Source organism: Corvus kubaryi, unplaced genomic scaffold, assembly GCF_017639235.1.
Source record: "Corvus kubaryi isolate FWS band 111438036 unplaced genomic scaffold, C.kubaryi_AGA036_p1.0 37308, whole genome shotgun sequence".
Taxonomy (NCBI): domain Eukaryota; kingdom Metazoa; phylum Chordata; class Aves; order Passeriformes; family Corvidae; genus Corvus; species Corvus kubaryi.
The window spans coordinates 22,561,697-22,584,569 of record NW_024581096.1 but is presented as its reverse complement, the minus strand read 5'-3'; the positions used below and the strand labels follow the sequence as shown (position 1 = coordinate 22,584,569).

The 22,873-nt window shown below is 40.4% G+C and overlaps 1 protein-coding gene across 1 annotated transcript in view; it reads right to left on the bottom strand.

Annotated features, from left to right (window-relative positions):
* ARSB (arylsulfatase B) overlaps positions 1-18,738 on the bottom strand; it is a 74,725-nt gene extending 55,987 nt beyond the window's left edge. Inside the window, exons 1-4 of the mRNA XM_042028868.1 lie at positions 18,414-18,738; positions 15,447-15,633; positions 13,038-13,228; positions 12,267-12,474 (exon numbers count right to left, since the gene is read on the bottom strand). Coding sequence (XP_041884802.1) covers positions 12,267-12,474; positions 13,038-13,228; positions 15,447-15,633; positions 18,414-18,698 — 871 coding nt within the window. The 5' untranslated portion in view covers positions 18,699-18,738. The remainder of the gene's footprint in view (positions 1-12,266; positions 12,475-13,037; positions 13,229-15,446; positions 15,634-18,413) is intronic.
* Positions 18,739-22,873: the final 4,135 nt, after the last annotated feature.

Sequence of the window (22,873 nt, the reverse complement as noted above, 5' to 3'; positions counted from 1 at the left end):
AGGTATAGAGAAAGCAGAAGAATGATTAAGACCAAGCTGTAAAGAACTGAAAAAAACAAACAAGGAACCTTCCAAAAGGAGGGGAAATTAGCTTATTTGTTCCAGCATTAGTACTAATGGAGGAAAAAAACTGCAGTGAACACTATGGTAAGAGCTCTCCTAGCCATTTTCACATCAGACATTTACATGATCTGATACACCTGTGTGCATCTTAGCAACCACTGCCTAATAACATGCTTATGGATTTCAGTGTTTCTTCTGGTATTTTTAACTCAAAAATCTGTAAGATGTATGGCTTCCTTTGCATTCAGTACATTTATGTTCTGACCACCTAAGTAAATTCTGCTGGTTTTATTCTCCCATTAATTAAGGCAGAGAGGGAAAATCTTACTCTTTTAATGCACACTAAATTGGTATTGCCCACAAATATTGATCCGTTATATTCTATGTTTAAGAAAAACATGAAATAATGAAAAGTGAAAGAAAGGACAGTTGTACAGAGCTTTTACTTGGAAGTTCTTAGATGCTTCTGTAGACTTTAGCCTCGCAGCATACTTTAACTCTGGAATATTCATAAATATATGAAACAGATATACTAACTAAACCATAGTGTATATTAACATGTATGAAAAAATGAAAAAGCAGGGAAGGAAAACAGATCCAGAATATCTCAGCAGGGATTCAAATAACCTTTTTCAGATACTACTCATTTGACTAAGGCCGTTTTACAACACCTGCAACTTCTTCCAAATTCTTAACCCAGACCAGACAACATTACATGCTTCTTTCCCAAGTGAATCAATGATTGATTTTCCCTGTGCTTCTACAGGGCTGTCACTGATTGACAAAGTAAGTCCCTTGGAGAAGCAATATTTCTAAATAAATATGAAAGCTTTGTGTCAGACAGTTCTGTGCTGTTTCAAACAATATTTATCAGTTACAAATGAAACCTAAAAATATATTTATATAAAATATCAAACTTCAGTCTATTTGCTTTAGTTCTATTATACAATTATGGAAGAAATACTGAAGTACAAAATTGTAAAAAACTAAGAAATTCCATTTTGATATTTTTGTATGGTCTTCTGTAATATAATGTACTGGTAAAGTTCTCAGTCCTGAGAGACATGGGTCAGGCAAAGAGTGAAGACAGGACCCTGAATTTTAGGGAAGCAAACTTCCAGCTCTTCAAGAAGGTCAGTAGGACCCCCTGAGGAAGTGCCCTCAAGGAGAAGAGAGCAGAACACAGCTGACAGATCTTTAAGGACATTTTCCATAGAGGTCAAAAGCTCCCGAACCCCAGGCATAAGAAATCAGGGAAGGCAGGCAATGGCTGAGTCAACCTGCTGGTAAAACTACGGGGCAAGAAGAAAATGCACAGGCAGTGCATTCCACAATGTGGAAGTAGGAACAGGTATTTTGGGAAGAGTATAGGAATGCAGTCCAAGGCATATATCAAGGTATGGCTGGAGCTGTGCATCCCTTGGTAAGGGATGCAAAGAACAACAACGGCTTTACAGACAGGAGAGAAAGCTCAGGGTAAGTTTAACCCTGCAATGGATATGACTGACAAACTGGTAACAAAGAATGAGAGAAGGGTGAGGAACTCAACAACTTCTTTGCCTCAGTGTTCACTGGCAGTCTCTTTTCTCACACCTCTTCAGTAGATGGACCACAAAAAAGGGATTGGGGGAGGAACTGTAAGAGAAGATCAGGTTCATGACCAGCTGAGGAACTGGAATTTACATAAATCTATGGAACCTGACAAGATGCATCCCAGAGTCCTGAGACTGATAACATTGCCAACCCACTCTCCACGACATTTGAAAAGTCATGGCACTCAGGGCAAGTCCCAGGTGACTGGAAAATAGAAAACATGGTATCCATCTTTAAGAAGGGAAGAAAGGAGGACCCTGGGAACTACTGGCCTGTCAGCCTCACCTCTGTGCCTAGGAGATTATGGAACAGATCCTCCTGGAGGCTGTGCTAAGGCACATGGAGGACAGGGAGGTGATTTGAGACAGCCAGCACGGCTGCAGGAAGGGCAAATCCTGTGTGATAAACCAAATGGCCTTCTAAACAAAGTGACAACACCACTGGACAAGGGAAAAGCTACACATGTTCTTTATCTGGACTTCTGTAAAGCTTTTGACACAGTCCCCCAGAACATCCTTCTCTCCAAACTGGAGAGATGGATTTGATGGGCGGGCCACTCAGAGCATCATGTATTGGCTGGATGGTCACATTCAGAGAATTGGTCAATGTCTCAATGTCTGGTTGTTAATCAGTACTGGTCCCCATACAGAGCCCTGAGGGACACCATTCATCACTGATCTACATCCAGACAGTGGAAACAAGTCCCCCTTGGCAAATTTGCAGACAACACTCAGCTGACTGGCACAGCTGACACACTTGAGGGATGCAGTCTCTTCCAGAGGGACCTGGACAAACTGTAGAAGAGGGCCCATGGGAATCTCATGAGGTTTAACAAGGCCAAGTGCAAGGTGCTGCACCTGGATCAGAGCAACCCTGGTATCAGCACAGGCTGGGGGATGGACAGATCAGAGCAGCCCTGCCCAGAAGGACTTGGGGGTGCTGGTGGCTGAGAGGCTGGACATGACCCAGCCATGGGCACTCACAGCCCAGAGAGCCAAACGTGTCCTGGGCTGCATCCAAAGCAGCGCGGCCAGCAGGGCCAGGGAGGGGATTCTGCCCCTCTGCTCTGCTCTGCTGGGACCCCACCTGCAGTGCTGCATCCAGCTCTGGGGTCCCAGCACAGGAAGGACATGGAGATGTTGGAGCGAGTCCAGAGGAGGCCATGAAGTTGATAAGACGACTGGAGCACATCCCCTATGAGGAAAGGCTGAGAAAGTTGGAACTGTTCAGTCTGGAGAAGGTTGCATGGAGACGTCAGAGCAACATCCAGTACTTTATGAGGGTTTAGAAGAAAGGTGGGAACAGGCATTTAACCATGGCCTGCTGTGACAGGACAAGAGGTGATGATTTTAAAACTAAAAGAGAGTAGATTTAGATTGGATATAAGGAAGACATTTTTTATTATGAGGGTGGTGAAACTCTGGGGCAGGCTGCTCAGAGAGGTGGTGGATGTCCCATCTGTGGAAACATTCAAGGCCAGACTGGAGACAAAGCTCTGAGCAACCTGATCTAGTTGAAGATGCCTCTGCTCACTGCAGGGGCCCACTCCTAGAGTCCAATTAGAAGACAGTCTCTTTCTTTCCCACAGGAAAAGACATTTCACAATTTGGAAGACTAAGATGGGCAATCAGGAACACGGACAGAAACCCATACTCACCAGGTCCCAATAAAATATGGAAGACTAAATTCCTTAATTCCAAAAAATTAATTTCCTCCTTTCCTCACATTTCTCATACATTTCCACTGTGCAACACCTCAGCTCAGAATGATCAAAGCTTAAAAAGAAACTCAAACTCTCATGAGTTTGGGACATTTTCCCCCTTCTTCTGTTGTGCTAATGCATTCAGAGGTTTTACAAACCATAAACAGCAACAACAAAAACACACTTCTAATCCTGAATCTTACAGCAATTCTACCCCTGTAACACCGCCAGCTAGGCAGCACAATTCCCTTAACAGATGATGAATTACAAGGGATAATGGGTTGAGGACAGGTTTTTCAATCATCTTTGTCTCACTGTTCCAAAAGTGTACAAGCCACTAAACTAGACAACAGATGAGATTGCTTCTTTGATTCCTTCATTAAACTCTGGCTTTTTTTTCCAATACTGAGATTTTAATTTTTCTCTCTGATATTGTAATACTGCATTTTAAAAATAAAATTCAACTCAACCTTGAACACTAGCAGCCATGTAGGTCCCCTTAATTTACAACTAAACAATAATGAGTGTAACAAATACAGAAAAGGATGGCAGAAATAAGATGGCATATTCAATTTGTCCGCAGTTTAGTTCTGTAAATATTTTTTACATGTTATGTATCTCATGCTCCTTTGAAGGGCTGGGGCTTTAGGAACAATCATGTTCTTAAACTTAATCAGAACCACATGGAGGTCAGTATGAGGGTCCATCCAAGTGAATCAGAACTGGAAAGTATATTAAAAGTTAACTATGAAATTATTTCATATGTAACTTACAGAGTTTAAGAAGCCAATTTACAATGTTACTGTCTTGGTATTGCTGAAAACAGAACATGTCAATAAAATAACTCACATTACCTTCAATATTTCTACAAATTAGATTTTGAAGTATACAACTAAAAATAAACAAAAGGAGTAACATGTTAACAACCTCAGACAGTGAAAAAGATAGAAAGTATGACAAAACCCCCATTCCAAGGCCTTTCCTCCTGTCGCCTATTTCAGATGGGGATACTGCAGAAGAGCCAAATTCCTACAGTTTCATTAAGTGTTGACATCTCCATTCCATAATGCAAATCTGGACTTTGTACGATTTTGTTTTAAACACTATTGAAATTACGGGGGCAGCAAATAGTTTACAATGGTAAAGAGCAACGAATGGGAACTACAAGCAAGAGCGATTCAACAATTTAAAACCCTTTATTTAGCAGACATGATACCACCATGCATCATTTAATATGTATTACATGTATTATCCTATTTAAAAATGGAGTGAGGTACATAAACAGGAGACAAGTCTACTCGTCTACTGATAGGTCATGCCTAATACTCGTACACAATTTTGAATGTAAACTACAATCAGTTGCCAATATCAACAAAACAAGCAGGCAGCTAGCGCTTGCTTTGGTTGGGTTTATTTTGACCTTTTTTTAGTTTTGTGCGTGAATTTTGCATATGTGAAAGGGAATTAAACAGCACTTACTAGTGCCAGACACAATATGAGCAAACATTAGCCAGCATCAATGCACAGCTCTGTAAATGCATCTCATTTTTGACCTCCAACATTCTTGCTGAAAGTCTAGGTCACAGAACAGGACTTCAGAGACCTTCCTTTGTGTGATTTAAGCTCATGGTTGTGAGTCACAGTTAAACAGAGAGCACGGTCAATAATAGTGGTAAAGGATCCCATTTGGAGAAAATTTCTCCCCTCTGATCTTCAGAGCATAAATAATGCTTACTCTGTACATGTTCCAAGTGCAGAACTCCCATTGAGGTTTCATTAGAAAAAAAAGAGTACAGAATACACAACAGAGATCTACACTTTGGATAGGAGACTCGCAGCATGAATTAGAGAATAACTTTGCCCTTAAGTTGAACTCATGTTCTTCCCTGCTTCCCCACATTGCATCTGGAAGATCCATGTGTAGCTGCATTTTTCAGTCGTGCCACAAGTGTGATAGAAGACCAATCACACTCCCTCTGATGGCTAATACAAAACACATATTTCCAACAAAATGAACCAAAATCACTTGGTAAGACCAGCTAACAAAAAAACATCTCTTGTACACTTCAGTCTGATGTTGTATACTCAAAGCAGAAAGAATAACCTTGAAGGTTCAATGTTCAATGGCAGAAATGCCACTTTGTCTTCAGAGTGCTGATACATTATTATATTTCAGTGCTTGATACAGATTTATTTGTGTATGTGACATAGAAGCAATGCTGAAAGCCTTTCAATTAGAGGGACGATAGAAAACTAGACCTTCTAACATCAAATTCTGCTAATGTAGTTCTTGTTGTGCTCTAAATACAACCATAGGGGTTTTCTTTTCCATCAGGGAATATAATACCTCTCCTGCATCAGAGCACCATTTGCTGAACAACTTTACTGAGCATTTACAGAGTAACTTTTATCGAGTTGTGCTCATATAAATCAACCTCTATGTTTTTTTGCAACTCACCAGAACTGTCTCTTTATTTTCTTGACTTCTTCAAAATTGGAAAAAAAAAACAAGAAAACTGATCTCATGGGAGAAAGAAATGCATTTGATATACACAAGCTTCCAGCAGTTACAGACTCAACCCTACAAAAGCTGCATGAACAATGCCCTTTTTCATCCCATTGAAATTTTCTTTTTTTTCTTTTTTTTTTGCTTTCCAGTACAGCTTTCACGATAGCAGCAATCCTAGCACAGACAGTTTCAGTCGAGTGCTTTCATTGTGAGCAGTCTCAGTAATTAAACAGGTCTCAGTAGTTACAGACCCTGCTGTGTCAAGGTCTACACTAGCACACGCCACACATCACTAGACACGACAGAAACATGGAAGAAAATTTTAACCCAAAACCAACAGAAAAAACCTGACACGCTGTTCATATGTCTGCAGTGAGCAAGTTAGACAAGACACTGTCAGGAAAACTTTGGATTTGTCCCACTGACAGGAGAACTGAACCTGACCACTTTTTGGGTGCAGAAAATTCTGACACAAAGAATAAAGGCTTCCCAAACACTATTATGGAGAACAAACTGGTATCGTTTAATAGTAATCATAGTTTAAGGCAACCTTTTGGGAGCTGTGGGAGATTATGAAACATTATTGTTAATATATGAAATGGGCTGTTTTCAGCAATCATCTCATTCTAAGAAAAAAAATTACTACCAAAGCTATTAACATGCTTAAATCAAAGCTTTACACAAAACTGGCCAGCTTGCAAAATTCTGGGCAAAATTCACTTCCAAGTTTCATTTACAAATGAACTTCACTTCAAGCACTGGCATTCACTAAAAACAGGAAGAAAAAATCAAGATTCAACTTATGATGGAGTTTTTAAACATGAAGACAAAGAAGAAGCAAATGTCTCTGGCACAAGGTCACTCCCTGTTCAGGAACTTGGCTTTGGAGTGCTAGGTTTTGCATGGAAAAAGCTGGGTGGGTGAGGAGGGATTAATGCTAGACGGAAAGGAAGATAAATAAACATTTCCTACAAAACATTCTGAGTTTTCATAGGATTTTAAAATGACAGGGAGGGAGTCAATATATTGACTATCAACATCTTTCAGTATTGATTTTAAATCCATTTCCACTACAACATTTCCACCTTTGATAACATATTCTTAAAAATCGAGTCTCATTACTATTACCTGCATCATACGACAGAGAAGGTGTATTTTTATTTCTAAAAAATTTTATCACCCACACTTTAACATGGAAAAAACCTGAAAAAAAAATAATAAAAGCCAGCACTGGAGTACAAAACACCAACCACATGCACCTTTCACTGTCATGGACATGTAACAATTCTAACCAATACAAGTACAGTGATCTGTCAGAACTTTTGCCTGTATAAAAATGAGATTAAATAAATAAGAAACAGAAAAATAATATTTGGGAATAGATACAGTCAAAAAACTAGTGTGACAAAAGGTGCTTGCAGCTAAGGCACCAGTGTTTATTTCTACTCAGGAAGCAGCAGATGATCAGCCAATAGATGCCGAGACATCTTCCTCACTGGCAACACACCAAACCTCTCAGAAACCTCTGAAAGACCAATTAAAACAAGTCTTTAGGACTGTAATATAAAAATCTGAGAGCACAACCATCAAAATTAGCACTCTGACATCACACACAGAATAACTGCTCTAGCCAATCTGTCCTTCAGCTGGCTCAGCCAATCTGCAATTAGAAGGCTCTCTGAAGTCCCTTACAAGCAAAAGTGAAGGAGCAGGAGTTCATTTGTGATCAAAGATATCAAGAAGATAAAAAAATGCCCATAAGGACTCAGTGAAAGTCAGATGCGTAGTCTCAAAGAAGGCACTGGAAATAGGGAAAGAAGAATTCCAGTATTTCATTAGCCAAAAGCCACAATATGCTGGCTGGAATGCAAAAAAAAAAAAAAAAAAAAAAAAGGTAATATGACATTTTGGGGGAAAAGAAAACCTAGGGGTATGATACAAACGGTACAAACATCAGTAAGGATGTCCAAAACAATCTGTGCTCTTATTAATCATCATTCTACAATGATAAAAGACCATCTTTTGGAGTGAAAACAGTCATCACTGTCACATGCTCCATTATGGAAAGGATTTATGTGGTTTTCCCTTAGCAATATAAACCAAGGATTGAAAAGTTCCACGTGTTTTGCTTTCCAAAGCCCTCTTATGGCAACTACCGGGCACTACAGTGCTAATCCACATTTTAAAACAGAGAGAAATACTGGAAGAAAGGAGTGTTGCTCCACAGTGGTTTAGTTTAATAAAAAGCTGAAAGTTAAATGAAGCAAAGGATAGTAGCTTTAATACAGAACTGAAATTAGGGGTCATATTCCTTTGCTTTAATGTTGGCAAATTTACACCAAAATTTATTTTAATACCTTGCAGAAACTGTAATCACATTTTACTCAGAGCAAATCTCCACTACTTACCTCAAATCACAGTTCTGTATTTGAAGCAAAATTTGGACTCTAAGCCCATGTTAATAGTTTTGAAGCAAATTTGTACCCTTTAATGCTTTTCATGACCTTTATTTTAAATTGAGGTCCTGTTCAGGGACATTGGAAGTTACAGACTCCTATGATTGCTAAAAATAAAAATATACCCTATCTCTCATTCTCTTTGATTTCAAGTGGATAAAAGGCCATGGGTACCTACCACTGCTGCATTCATTTTCATCTGTTTTGCTTAAAAAAGCAATGATTTCATTTTCATCAATGATCTCACCAGATCTTACCAGATCACAGACTTACTTGTATCAGCAGTATAAAAAGTGCTCCATAAAAGCAAATTCTATTTCATATCAAGCCACTCAAGACTTTTCAAGCTACTACTTGATACACCACATACCATCGAACCTGCTCACTTTTTTCTTACTTACTTGTAGAAATAGCCTGTTTATCTGTTCAAAAAGACACCAGAGGGTTGATTTACAGGACGTACTGATGGAGTCAGATTTTGCTAATGATCAAACATAATGAAGTTACATTTTTACCCTGGTATCTCCATCAGACCACTTTAAAGAGGAACTGAAGCTCTTCTACACATTTCACAACACTCTTTCAAAATGTGCAGTATCTCCATTTTTCAACTGGCATGTTTGCAAGGCAATCCCTCTTAAGCCATAACAAATAGAAAGAAACATGAAAGAGTATAATAAAAAAAAACCTACCACAAGATCAAAGATTACATCATATTCTACAGTTTTTCAATTTGCACCCACTAAAAAGAGATCTACAGTTTGAGGTCAACACTTCACAGTGAAGTAGTCAGAAGACCATGTTTGATGCAATGCTACTTGCTATAGCACAAAATATTAAATGACCATCTGTAAATTATTCTTTGGGCAGGACCTTAAAAGCACAGAGAGATGCAAACATGGAAGGTGAATTTTGGCTGCAACTAAAAAGGAAATAGTAATGAATCTAGTAAAATGTACCATAAAAGCAATGTTTTCTTTTTGCTCTACAGACTTTCGACAACACCTTTATCAAACCACATAGCTAACAAAATTTTTCTCTTAGAATGATTTGCCTTTGAAAGGACCTTTAAAAGTCATCTAGTCCAACCCTCCTACAATGAGCACAGATGTCTTTGACTAGACCAGGTTATTTAGTGCCCCATCCAACCTGACCTTGAATGTTTCCACAGATGGGACACCCACCACCTCTCTGGGCAATCTGTCCCAGTATTTCACCAACCTCATTATGAAAAACATCTTCCTTATATCTAATATCTGAATCTGTTCTACTTCAGTTTAAAACTATCACCTCTTGTCCTGTCACAACAGGTCCTGTTAAAAACTCTGTCCTCATATTTTTTATAAGCCTACTTTAAGTACTGAAAGGCTGCAGTAAGGTCTCTTCAGAGCCTTCTCTTCTCCAGGCTGAACAATCCCAACGCTCTGGGCCTGTCCTAATAGCAATGGTGCTCCAGCTCTCTGATAATATCTGTGGCCCTGCCCTGGACTTGCTCCAACAGGTCCCTGTCCTTCCAGTGCTGGGACCCCAGAGCTGGATGCAGCACTGCAGGTGGGGTCCCAGCAGAGCAGAGCAGAGGGGCAGAATCCCCTCCCTGGCCCTGCTGGCCACGCTGCTTTGGATGCAGCCCAGGACACGTTTGGCTCTCTGGGCTGTGAGTGCCCATGGCTGGGTCATGTCCAGCCTCTCACCCACCAGCACCGCCAAATGCTGGTGCATTTTCCATCTCTAGGCAAGTATGATGATTTTGTGTCTTTAACATTCTCATTAAAGTTATGGATAAACTTTATCATTCCCTAGATTCTCCCTTGCAGTACTCATTGAAATCCTTGAATTGATTCTTACTCCCACAAAACAGGAAGAACTTTCTTTGACAAGAGTTCCTGATCATAAAGAAAAGTGTGTGTCCCCTGCTGTGTCCCACCAAGCAAAAAGAGGGTCTCCCAGTTCCAGAACAGCACTTGGGGCAGGGAGAGGGACTTCTTCAAGCAGACATGTCCTCAAGAGCTGGAGAGAAATCATACTATAATCATATGCTCATATTGCAGCTTCCAGTGCACATCAGGACTCCCAGTTCCAAAGGACTTGAAAGCTGTGCAGGCAGATCTCACGCAGCACAGCTCTCTGCACGTGATGCTCAACTGCAGACCCTCATATGTTTCTTTTAAACCATGCTCTAATGTCCATTCTGAAACACACCATCTGCAAAAGCACTAAGCAAAATATAGAAAAACTGAATAATTTGGCACTTTTTTTCCTTTTTTGGCCTTTTTAAAATGTTTTATGGTTACAACATTTGGTTTTTGAAACTGTTTCCTTATTGCATGCAATGTTTTATGTCTGTGAAGAATAATTGCGTGAAATAAAGAGAGAACACTGAAAAAAACCAAATCACTGGCTCCTGTCCTGCCTGATCTTAGTCCAATTTCTACGCATTTTAGTCATATTAAATTTAACTCCTGGAAGTTTAAACTGTCAATTAACTCAAAATATGTCCCATTTGATAGGGCAGACACTTGATTCTCCTGATTGTTTGGCTCTTGTTGAAACATACTTGCAACTGATTGTAAAATAATCACTGTTAAAGAACAGGGTAGACTGTCACTGTTCAGAAAAATAAATGCTTCATAAATGAAAAAACCAAATTTGTCTTTTTAATTCACTCATACCTTGTAATTCTAGCTCAGATGTATTTAGTTTTATTCCACAATGTACTGAACAAACATTACTGAAATAACTCTACCAAGACCCCATCAGCAAAGACTGGATTTTTTCCATATGGAATAAATACTGGTACCATTTTCCATATGTCTTTGCTTACTTACAGTTCTAAATATAAAAACATTGCAACTAGAAACAGGCATAGAAGAGTTATCGAATCCTGCTAGAGCCAAAACCTGGACACAAATGTAACATCATAAGGCAAACAGGTCTGGACTCAAAATGAAATTCCAAGATTCCGAGTGCTATAGGAAGCAGCTGCTAAACTCAAAACATATCAGTGCATTTTCATCAAATTTTGGTTGGTTCTTTGTTTTGGTTTTGTTTGTTTGTTTTAGTTGTTTTTGTTGTTTTTTGAAGTGTTCACAGAAAATTAATTTGCCATTTTGACTGCCCTAATATGTAAAGTGTGGACAAAAGAACAACTGTATGCATTGAAAGGCTACTTCCCACTTTCAACCAGACAAGAGCAAATATGTTCCTGAAACCCAGCCAAGCAGCTGTATTTCAAAATGGTTCTGTTTCATTCTTAATTTGGAAACAAAGGGGACTGCTTTGCAATGTATTATTTGCATTACTCTAATAACCTAGAAACCAAATCATGTGCCTGTACATACAAAAACTTAGACTGTAATTTGGCTGACTAGACTGCTCATCATATTTTCAGCTGTTTTATTAACAGACCTTTGTTTCATGGGAGTAAGATGCTAGTGAAAATATTTCAAGATAGACAAAAATTACATGTCACCTTAAAGCAAGAGAAAGAAAGAGTTTTGGCTTCAAGCTGCTTGCTGTCTGGCTGTTTGTGCTTCATGCAACGCATGGCAATTCACAGACTGGACAGACAGCTTCAGAACAAATAAATTTGTAGACAGCTCGCAGCAAGGATTCAATTCTGACAGATTCCGACAGTAACTGCAGTGTCAAGTAAGATGCTTCTAACTCCACTGCCCTCCTCAGATTTTACAAAGCTGTTTTTACTCCACCAGGAGCATCCCCCACCAGCACAAACACTACTTCAGAGTTGTTTTTGTCAAGCTTGAGAAAGCCCTAAGAGCAGGGAAAGAAACTGCTGTTTGACTCAAAGTCCTGCTCAACTTTCATCACTCTTCTGTAGTTAGAAAATATCTGGAGGAAAGACAGAGGGGCCAGATGTCTCTGTAGTCAGCTTGTTAGATGCTGTAGCAAAGTTATTACTGAAAGAATAGTTAAAGGAACTTACCAGTAGAGAAAACAAAAACTGTGTTGTCCCAAAGACCGTATGCTTTCAGAGCATCAGTAAGATTTCCTACTGCTTCATCCATAAGAGTCACCATCCCTGCATACTGGCGCCTCTTTACATCTTTTATGGAAGAATATGGTTTCATGTATTCTTCAGGGACCTCGAGAGGTTCATGCACAGACTGAAAGGCGAGATAGAGAAAGAGGGGCTGGGGTGGAAGGGACAGAATGGAAATTAGTTGAACATAAAGTAGTAAGTGCAAAATTTACTGCAGCAAAAGCAGACCTGATTTATCAACAGTGCAGGTAGTGCATTTTGATTTCTTCTAACACTTCTACATCTTCTAATCCCTGCACATAAACTGAGAAAGTTCGAAAAATTACTTTTGAAAAGCTGTGGAAAAACATCAGGTGTCACTTTTCCACATAACACAGTTGTTGACAACTTCTTTCTACTAAACTTCTCCCCTTAAACTTCCCTTCTCTTTTTAGAAGTGCAAACTACTTGCTAAACCATTTCTAAAAAATTATTAATTGTAATATAATAAAAGAAATGGAGAAGAGTAGCAGGCCAGGACCATGCAGACAAAACTGATTTTGGCAGCAGACAAGACAAGTTTTACAAATGCTACTTCTCACATTTAGCTCTATGCACTTACTGAATAGCCCCGAATTACAGTCCAAACACAGCTTTCTCTACTAATACTTCATTAACATTTTTTAAAACATTCGTTAATGTTGAAGTTATCAGAGTAGCAGCTGTTGACTGTACCTTCTCAGTTTTGTGACTGGCTATAAGATCTATAGCTCTTTCTGTGAACAAATTTGTGGAGTACACATTTTTAAATCCAGTTGCAACTTCTTCTCCATCTCGGAAGTCCAGAGCACAGCGCGTCACATTCCTTGCTTTGATGAGGACGCAGCGGTCATGAGTATAATAATCCTCACTGCCCAGGAGATAGCCTAGAACAGGAAAAGATGTCAAATGAGCAGGCCAACATCGTGTCACATAAACACATACATCAGGAGGAGGAGAAAAGTCAAACATAAATATCAAAACATTAATGGTTTTAAGCTAAAACACTAATTCAACCCTGGACCACCTACAGTGACACCCCTGACAGGTCTGAGTAGCTCCACATTTAATATCTCATAGGATTTTCATTGCTAATGCAAGTAGTAATTTCAAAAGAAATTAAACATTTTGAAAGCAGTTCAATGACTTATTTATACTTTGATATCCATTAGCATTAAACTAATGCACTGAGACCAAAGGCAGGGATCTAGCCGTGTGCTAGTCTGATTTTTGGTGCTACGATTTTGTATGTTTGTATTTTGACATAAGATTTCCATCTCTATTAGAAAGTTTGGAATTTTTAAAATTCACTTATTCATAAACACCCAAGTATGAATCATGACGTCTGCTGTAAGGTAATTTCTGATCCACTGCTGACACCAGCTGGTGAAGGAAAGACACTATCATTTAGAGATATCCAAAAAGAACGAAGTAAAAATTCTACGTGTGTAGATTTGGTCCTACCTAGGGCTACCCTGTTAAGCACTGAGAGCCCTCATGCTTTAGCAATCACAGATAAAACTTTTCCAAATGACTTGAATCTCAAAAATTACACTTGAAATTAGATTTTAAAATTTTCCCCCAATATCCTGAAAAAAATAGATGAATCTGAAAAAAATACAGTCTTATGTTCGGCAAACAAAAACTTGGGACAAAAATCCAAGACAGAAGAGCTTTACTTGAATTTTTATTCAGCAGCTTCAGCTATTTATTTCTGCAAAAACAAATGTAAAAGAATAATGAAGTTGTCTTAAATACAATATAAATGGCTACTATATTTTTAGGAGGAAAAAATGGGTATTCTTTCAAAAGATGAACTGATTTTATGTGCAGACTGCTTACATCAATGTACTCAGAGGCACATGTTGCATTTTTTCCATTTTGAATGCCCACTAGGGGAGTCTCTGCATCAAGTGTGCCACAGAATCAAGACCGTAATCATAATCGATGCCTACTGGAATCACATGAACACTGTAAGAGATTAAAAAGCTATATCCTGCTATATCCTCTGAAAAATAATGTCACACTGGCCACCCAACAACCATACCCAGAGCCAGCCTGTCCTCAGGCTCCTGCATTAGGAGCCTGCTCAGTCCCAGGGTGAGATTTCACAAGTAACAGCAGCCTATCCACACCTATGCCATCAAAAAGATCCCAAGTTCCCATGAACGGATGAGAGGAAGCACAAGAGTTTAAGAAATGAGCTGTTATATTCTAACCACATATTAGCTTAATTCCATTGTGAAACCATGGCCATCAGCTCCCTGAAGAAGGAAAAGAGATAGACTAGCCAAGGGAACAGTTTTTCCCTCCTAACGTTTGGACCAACATAGTTTATAAAAAGCACACACGTAACACAGTCACACTCTTCACCTAAGCCTGAGGTTAGACAAGAGCAACACAGACTTCTGCATTGAAATGAACTGTTTTGAAATTCATCGTTCAAGGAAATTGGCTTAAGAACAACCAAGTGGAGATGGACCTCTTTGAGCTGTGCAGAATGAGATGCAGAGCAGACAGCCCAAGTAACGTAACAGCCATGACACTTGTGCAAAACTAGTAAATGTGGAATTGACACTGGGACGAGCCCAAACCACACGAGGAACAATAAACAGTGAGTAGCTGCAAGTTGCTCTGCAAGTAATGCACTCATACTTGGACAATCTATTGTTTAGTCTGAGAGTTTGACTTCCTAACTTGTGAGTTTTTGGGTACTACTTTATAGAGGCTTTCACGCCATCTCATTACCAGCTCTGGAAAACCAAAGCTACGCAAACTGGCTGTAGCCCCCATTCCCTATTTGGTAGGTAGGAGACAGAGAATTTGGAATAGAAGTAAGTCTGGGAAGGAGGAAGAGATGAGGCAAGATGGCAAGAGAGAAATACCTTACTTGGAGGCACAGTAATTCCAATACTTTCCCCAATAAGTTGTAAAGCTTGAGCATACATTTAAGGCATCATCATTTTTTTAAGCAGTGATAATTCAGAAATATGCACACGCAGGTATGGCTTTGCTTATAAACTAACAGTAAATCTGCTGTTCTTATGAGAATGGGGCATCCTTTTTAACACTGCATTTATTGCCCACGTTAAATCAAACCATTACCAAAGTAAGTGTCAAATCCTCTGCGGGTTGGAAGGCATTCTTTTCTGTACATCCCTAAATGCCACTTCCCCACCATGTGAGTAACATATCCCGCCTCTTGAAGTAGCTCTGGGAGGAGTTTCTCATCCAGTGGCAGACAGCTGGGCTGGCATGGCCAAATTATCTGGTGTTGTAAGCCTGTGTGGATCTAGCAAAGAAAAGAAGCATGAGAGATCACTTACAGTGCACCCCATGGGTTAATTTTACAAGCAGGCCCAAAAAGAAACACAGCTGCATCAGAGGTTAGCATTAGTTTTAGGGGCTCTTCATTTTACTGATGTAGCACTGCAGATGATGAGGAAGCTGCAGGTGGAAGGCAGGAGTTGCATGGAGGAAAACAAGAAAATGGCACTGCAAGAGTTAACATCTTCCCAGGCATAAATCAAGCACAATTTTAAAAAGCCCCAAAACAAGCCAACCTCAAAACAAACAAACCCAAAGCCTTTTATGCTTTTAGCTAGAAATCTAATAGGGAAGAATTACCATTACGGTCTGTTTGAAGGCTAAGGACATCTCAACATGGAGGGGGAAATTTTAAATGGGATTGAAATGGGCAAAAACACATATGGCAGGTGAAGCTACCAAGCTTTTGCCTGTATCAGAGAACAGTCACTGGAGGAAAGGCTAATAAAAGAAAACTATTTTTCTATTACTCTTCTAAAAGGATATTATATATACATTTATATATTTATTTGCATGCTTTAAATGAGTACAAGCACTATAAAAACCATTTGGATATGAGGATGACACAAGCTTTACACTGCCTAGATCTGACATTTAATAATTCTTATTAACAGACATTTAATAGTTTAATAGTTTCCAGTCTCACTAAGTGGTGAATTTCGTATCTCTTTACAAAACCATGACTGACAACAATACTTCGAGTAGTATATGATGTTGGATGTAAGGAACCTCCCCAGTTACTGATACTATAAGCTGACTTTTGTCAACTTCCCTGTCTTCTCCACAATCAAAAAGGCAATACCCTAAACCTTAGGCCTGCAAACATACGTATACAAGTACAAATATCTCATTTATATATTAAGTGTTTCTAGCAATCTGTGTGTGTGTCAAAGCACAAAGCCTCCAAGACCCCCTGGAGCAGATGACACCAGATTTTATGACTCCACTAAGCACACCAGTGTAGCAAGCTGCACGATTAGCTTTCAAAGCATTGCTTTAGCAACTCTCTGAACTGACTTTTAAAACAAATAAGCCCCAATCTTAGGCAAGTGGGCAAGGAGGCCCTTTTCTAAAGGGCCTACAAGTTACTCATTTTCTATGAACAAGGAGGTTCCAAAAATTAAATTTTAGTATAAATTTTATATTACATACAAAACTATATTTAAAATATTTTTAAATGCTGTACTACAGAAAACATTATTAATATACAGAAGGACACAAACTAGCAAAGCATTGTAATTTCTTGCACTGTATCTGGAAAATGAGAAAAAGGAGAAGGAAGCAATAATTTAAAAATATATAGCTATCTTAGACCAGTATTATTGCTTTTCTTTCATACAGATTGCAAGGTGGCTACCAAAATTCCACCTCCAGAGACGACCAGATTTAGGTTACTTTCTCAAGTCTCTTAGCAACTGTTAATCATATCCATGGGTAAAACAATTTTTTAAAAAATCCCTCATATTTTCTGCATAATATAATTATTTACTGCATAATTATTGCTGCACAGAAGGTATCCTCTATTAAAAAAAAAAAAGATTACTTCCATTTTCTAATATTATTTTACTCATCACAAAGACCATTAAATTATCAAGCCAGATGTATGGGATGAATTTAAATCCAGACTGACCTATAGATACTTTCAATGTCCACTTTTAAGATGTGATGCAGCAGTGGCCCATGTCTTAGAAAGCACATTCAGATTATGAACTGTATTTTAAAAATAGTCACTACAAAAAAGTATTCTAGGTTATTGAATAGAACACTTAAAGAGTTGGTAAAGATAATGCAAATTGCTTCTTCCTTTTCATCATTACTCAATTCTTGGGAGTTTCCAGGAACAGGACAAATGTTGCTTGGAAAAAGTGTCACTGAGAAAAACCTGCCTGTGGTAAGGGAGAGCACCCACTAATACAGGATTGACATTTATTTTCTTTTATTCAGAGCAGTCTCTTTGGCAAATCACTACGGTTAACATGGATGTGCAGGACTTCTTGAGAGAGAGGGGAAGTTTCTGAAACACACTTAACCCTTTGTGAGTTTCTTCCTTCTGTCCATGCTGCTCTTCCTGCCCCCCACTCCCCATGTTTTTGCAAAAATCACAAAAAAGGATGGGAACAGGTAGAAGTATACCAGTATTATAACACCCAAATCTTATACCTGTGCAACTGGGGAAAAAAAAAAAATTTAAAAGTGGAAAAAATCAGAATAATGAGTACCAACTATCTGGTCACCCAGACTAATGATCACGCTGTGCGTACTCCATCGAGGAGCAGAACATCTACACCTCCTACCAGGTGGAGGTGAGTGTACAGCCTGTGACGCATTTAAGCGCTGCACTGGAAAACATGTTGCAAAAACTGAACAAATGGTGCTGATCTGCTTCTGCCTGCGTCTCGACCGTGCGTCTGTCCAGTGGAAAAAATATCCAAGAGTCAGATGACTAGGGCAGGGATATCTCCCACGACAGGCTGCCGTGCCTGTTAACCCAACCGAAGCACAGAGAGCACCTCGGCTTTTCTGGCACAGAACGATCTGCACTGATTCCATGTTCAGTTTACTCCCGAGCTCGCAGACAAAGAGAAGTTTGCGTTTCCGAGCAGCTGTTACCCACAGCGCAGCCGTCTCCCCTGCGCAGCTGCACAGAGACCCAGGGAGCCCCAGCGACACGGGGTACGGCCAGAAGAAAGCAGGGAGCAGCCGCAGCATCCCCGGTAGCGCGGGAGGGTGGAGCGCCCGCCCTACCTGGTAGCGGCCCGAGAGGAGCTGGCTGCGGGACGGCGTGCAGAGCGGCTGGGTGTAGTAGCGCTCCAGCCGCACGCCGCCCGCGCCCAGCGCGTCCAGCCGCGGCGTGCGGATGGCAGAGCCGTGCCAGCCCACGTCGCCCCAGCCCAGGTCGTCGGCCAGCACCAGCACGAGGTGCGGGGCGGGAGGGCGCGCCAGGCACAGGGGTAGGGGCAGACGCAGGCACAGGGACAGGCACAGCAGCCGGCCGAAAGACGGCCACAGCGCACCCGCCCGCCGCGCCATCCCGCCAGCAGGAACTGGGCCGCGGGGGCCGCCCCGCAGCCGGCGCTCCGCCCGCCGAGCGAACGGGGCGGTGCCGGGGCGGTGCCGGGGCGGTGCCGGGGCGGTGCCGGGGCGGTGCCGGGGCGGTGCCGGGGCGGTGCCGGGGCAGAGCAGGGGAGGGCTCGGATGCCGCTGTGTCCCCGCAGGGGTGGGGGTCGCAGCACGTGCCGAGGGTGACAGTGGTGCAGCTTTACGCCCATGGGTTTTGGTATTAGTTTAAAAAAGAAGCCGTAAAGGTGTTGCCGGTGTTGACAAGGTATGCAACCCGCTGATGCTGGCGGTCCCTTCTAATTTTGTCTTTCTCCAACTCCTACATTAAACACCCGGTTTAAACCCTGGAGCCTTTCCCAGGGGCACCAGGGAACTATGTGCAAGCTTGTGTCTCAAGTCATCTATGGTTTCAAGGAAGTCAGTACAACATATGAGGACAGGACAGAGTGCATTGTGGTAAAATTAACTGGACTGATACTTCTGCCTTCACAGCAGCTCATCCATCTTCAATACTGCCTACAGAGCTTATTCTGTATGTAAGCACAGTGAGGCAGCTGCAACACACACATGGCCTTGCTGCTGGCCAATGTGCAGGACAGCCTGGGAAAAAACAATTTCCACCATCTCTGAAGATGCAGCTGAGCTGAGCGAGACAGCAGTTATTCCTGTTGGAGAAACTCTCCAGTCAGCATCAGCTGCTAGCACGCACGCATGCACACACACACACACACACACGAGAGAGAGAGACCTGTGTGTCTTCCCTCCCTTTTCAGCCCCCAACCCCCTGCAAAATCATGAGCAACCCAGTGCTTTTTTCTCTCCATTTTGCCCATTCGGATGAGAAGCCTAGATAGAGGTCTGGCTGTAAAATGATGCTTGTGACTGTTACAGTATAAGAAGGAAGTGAAGTAACACAGAAACAGAAATAGCAATGTCAACAGAGTTGTTTCTTCAAACCATGTAATCGTCAAAAGCAATATTGCAAACAACCACTACCTTAGTTACAATCTTGATGTAACATGTAAGAGAGTGAAAGGACAGAAATAGCTGTCAACTCTGGTCAATTTTGTCCATCCATGGAATACACATATATTTCAGTGTCCAGTGGAAGAACAAATACCCATATGTTTCCCATTTAGCTGGAACGGTAAATATGTGTATTCCCAAATTTATGTAGCCATTTGGTAACAGGTGAAAGAACAGTCCACATTAAAAGTTGTTTTTCTTGGTTAGAAAGTCAAATATTGAGTATACTAGACTCCTGACTATTTCCTGACAAGTCTCTGTAGAAAGAAAGTTCCTGTTTGTATGACTGAAGTCTAGTGGATAAGCCTATGAAGCTACCAAGCTGGGTTTTTTAAAATCCCACAGATTTCCCTGCTGGTTTGAAAACAACAGCTATGATGAGTGATGTCAGCTTTTTTTGTACAATGAGAATGTACTACAGTCTGCAGTCAGTACTGGAACAAGAAGCAACAGTACTGTCCTAAAGTCAGTTTTCTCTGAAGTAAATTCCAGGATCACTGACAAACTGGTATGTGACTATGAGTAGTATTTTCTTTTTTGAAATGTGATTCACACTGTTCAAAAGCTGCAAAGTTCTGATTTATGTTTTTTTGTGGTTCAGATCCCATGACCAGTCTCAAATGTCTCACTGAACCTCTTTATTTTTCTAACTTCTTCCATGTCTTTATTACAGGTAAGTTTCATTCAAATGTTAGCACATTCCCACAGAAACCCTTTTTGTTCTCTCAAAATAAGTACTTCAAAAATCTGCACAGTGCAGGTGAAACTGGACATTTTGAAACAAAGTTCATAATTTCTATAATTCATAAATTCTTTCATTTCACCTTTCATACTTCCAAAGTTATCACAGTGTTCAAGTGTAGCTGAATTCATATTTCCTTGTAGAGAAGTGTCAAGAGTTACTGGTTATCCTGCTCCACTAGAACTGGATAATCTCGTTGCCTGACCATAGTTAAAACATTAAATTGAACTGTCTTGAATATATACTGCAGATACTGCACAGTCACAGTCTGGATATTTCTGCCTGTCATATTTTCTAATATTTTGGGGGTTAATTTAATTTTATTTTATTACTAGTTGAGGGAATTGGAATCCCAATCAGAACAAACTATCTCAGACAGTATTCTCTTGAATCAAAAGAATAAATCCAGGAAATGGTCTATGCTCAGTCTCTTATGTTTCAGTTTATCTTTTCTGAATTTGGGGTTGAATAATTTGGATGTTGTTTTGGGATCAGTGAGTAAAGAAGTCATTAGAGTGACACACAAGGTTACAGTATCAGTGTGGATTTATCATGCCATACAAAGCATGAATTGGACACTTTTTGACATAGCACATGCACACTGGGAAGAAAAATTCAAATGGTAATAGTAACATCTACTCTGGTGTGCAAAAACTCTGGAGATGGAAAAATATAGGAAAATGACAAAAAATGTGTTAGAGAAAACTGCTTTTTACATATCCTGATCTGAGAATTTCAGAAAATTTCCTAGATGACCAACTGTCATTTTTTCACCTCATTGCAGTTGTTTCTCCTCTGTTAGCTAATGAGGTTGAGAAAGACTGTAAAGAAGCCTCTGCCAGTCTTTCTACACTGGTATTTCTGTTTGATTGGTTAGAAGCTCTCTCGAAACTCAGATGTGCTACTTAAACATTCTTGCTTCTATTCACTTCCTCTTGCTGCGTCTTGGCACAAGTTTAGGCAACACCATAGCTCAATCTGTAATGAAAAGAAGAAGTGACAGGAAACTACGATAGCTGCTGAACATTTCCCCCACCCCATTTCTTCAGGTTTAGGTACTTTTTTAAAAAAAAAACCTTAAAAATTTGACTTATGTATGTGAACCTCTATGTGGGCACGATTTGTAAAGCTTTGTCTTGATATTGTTTCATTTATCTGTGCTGTGCAGAATGCAATGTTGAACTGTTCTGATGAATAATCAATAAGCTGACTTGGGTATCAGAGCAGTAAAAAAGAAGCCAGGTCAACTAGGAAGCACTTTCAAACATGGCTATCAGCTACAGCACTTCTAATTCTTGGCTGTCCTTGCTTAAAACTAAATCTGATGTCTCTGCTCCTGAATTCATTGCTAAAGAGAAAGCACAGACATTCTTCAGAAGTAACAGAGAGCAACAAGATACTCCATTTGCCTTATATGTGGTCAGTGAAGTTGTTTTAGTCTTGTAAGTTGGCTGCAGCAAATAAACTTTATATTGCCTTGTCCCAGAAACATCATGACACATTGTTAGCTTATCTAAATCTTGAAGTTAAATGAAACTTAGAATCATGGAATATGCTGAATTGGAAAGGACCCACAAGACTCATTGAGGCCAACTCCTGGTCCTGCACAGGACAACCCCAAGAATCACACTCCATGCCTGAAAGCATTGTCCAAACACTCGTTGAACTCTGACAAATTTGTTGCCATGACCATTTCCCTGAGGAACCTGCTCCAGTGCCCAAAAACCCTATGGGTGAAGAACCTTCTCCTAATATCCAACCTAAACCTGCCCCAGCTAGGCTTCAGGCCGTTCCCTTGGGTTCTGTCACCAGTTACCACAGAAAAGAGATCAGTATCTGTCCCTCAGGAGGAAGCTGTGACCTCAGCCACTCCTCATACAGCTTCCACTAATTGGACAAAGCTTGATCTTGGTGAGACTTGGGTGACAAGAGCTGTCAGTGAGAAACCCACAAAGAAATCAGTGTACGGGCCTGTGTAATAGTACACTGTAAAATGAGAGAGGTCTGCATCAGCTACATGGAGTAATGGGGTTGGGAGGTTACAGCTGGAAATGCAGTACAAGCTCACGGAGGGTACAGCTTCTGAGTTCACTTGGCTGTAGGAATTATATCTGCTATTCATTACTCTTTGCTCAGGCTGCAGAAAGCCTGTCCCTTCTGCAGTCAGATTGATCTGGTTGATGTATTAATCTTTCTTCTGAGTCAGAAAAGGAGTTACAAACCTGATTGTAACTGTCAGGCTGGGATACAGAGGCATTGTTGGAACACTTTTGGCACAGCAAAGCTAATTAGGAAAGTATAGGTGAATCTGTCTCAGAGTAACTGTTGCACTACACTCCAGGATGTGGTGTCTAGTGAATTTGCATAATCTTGGAAA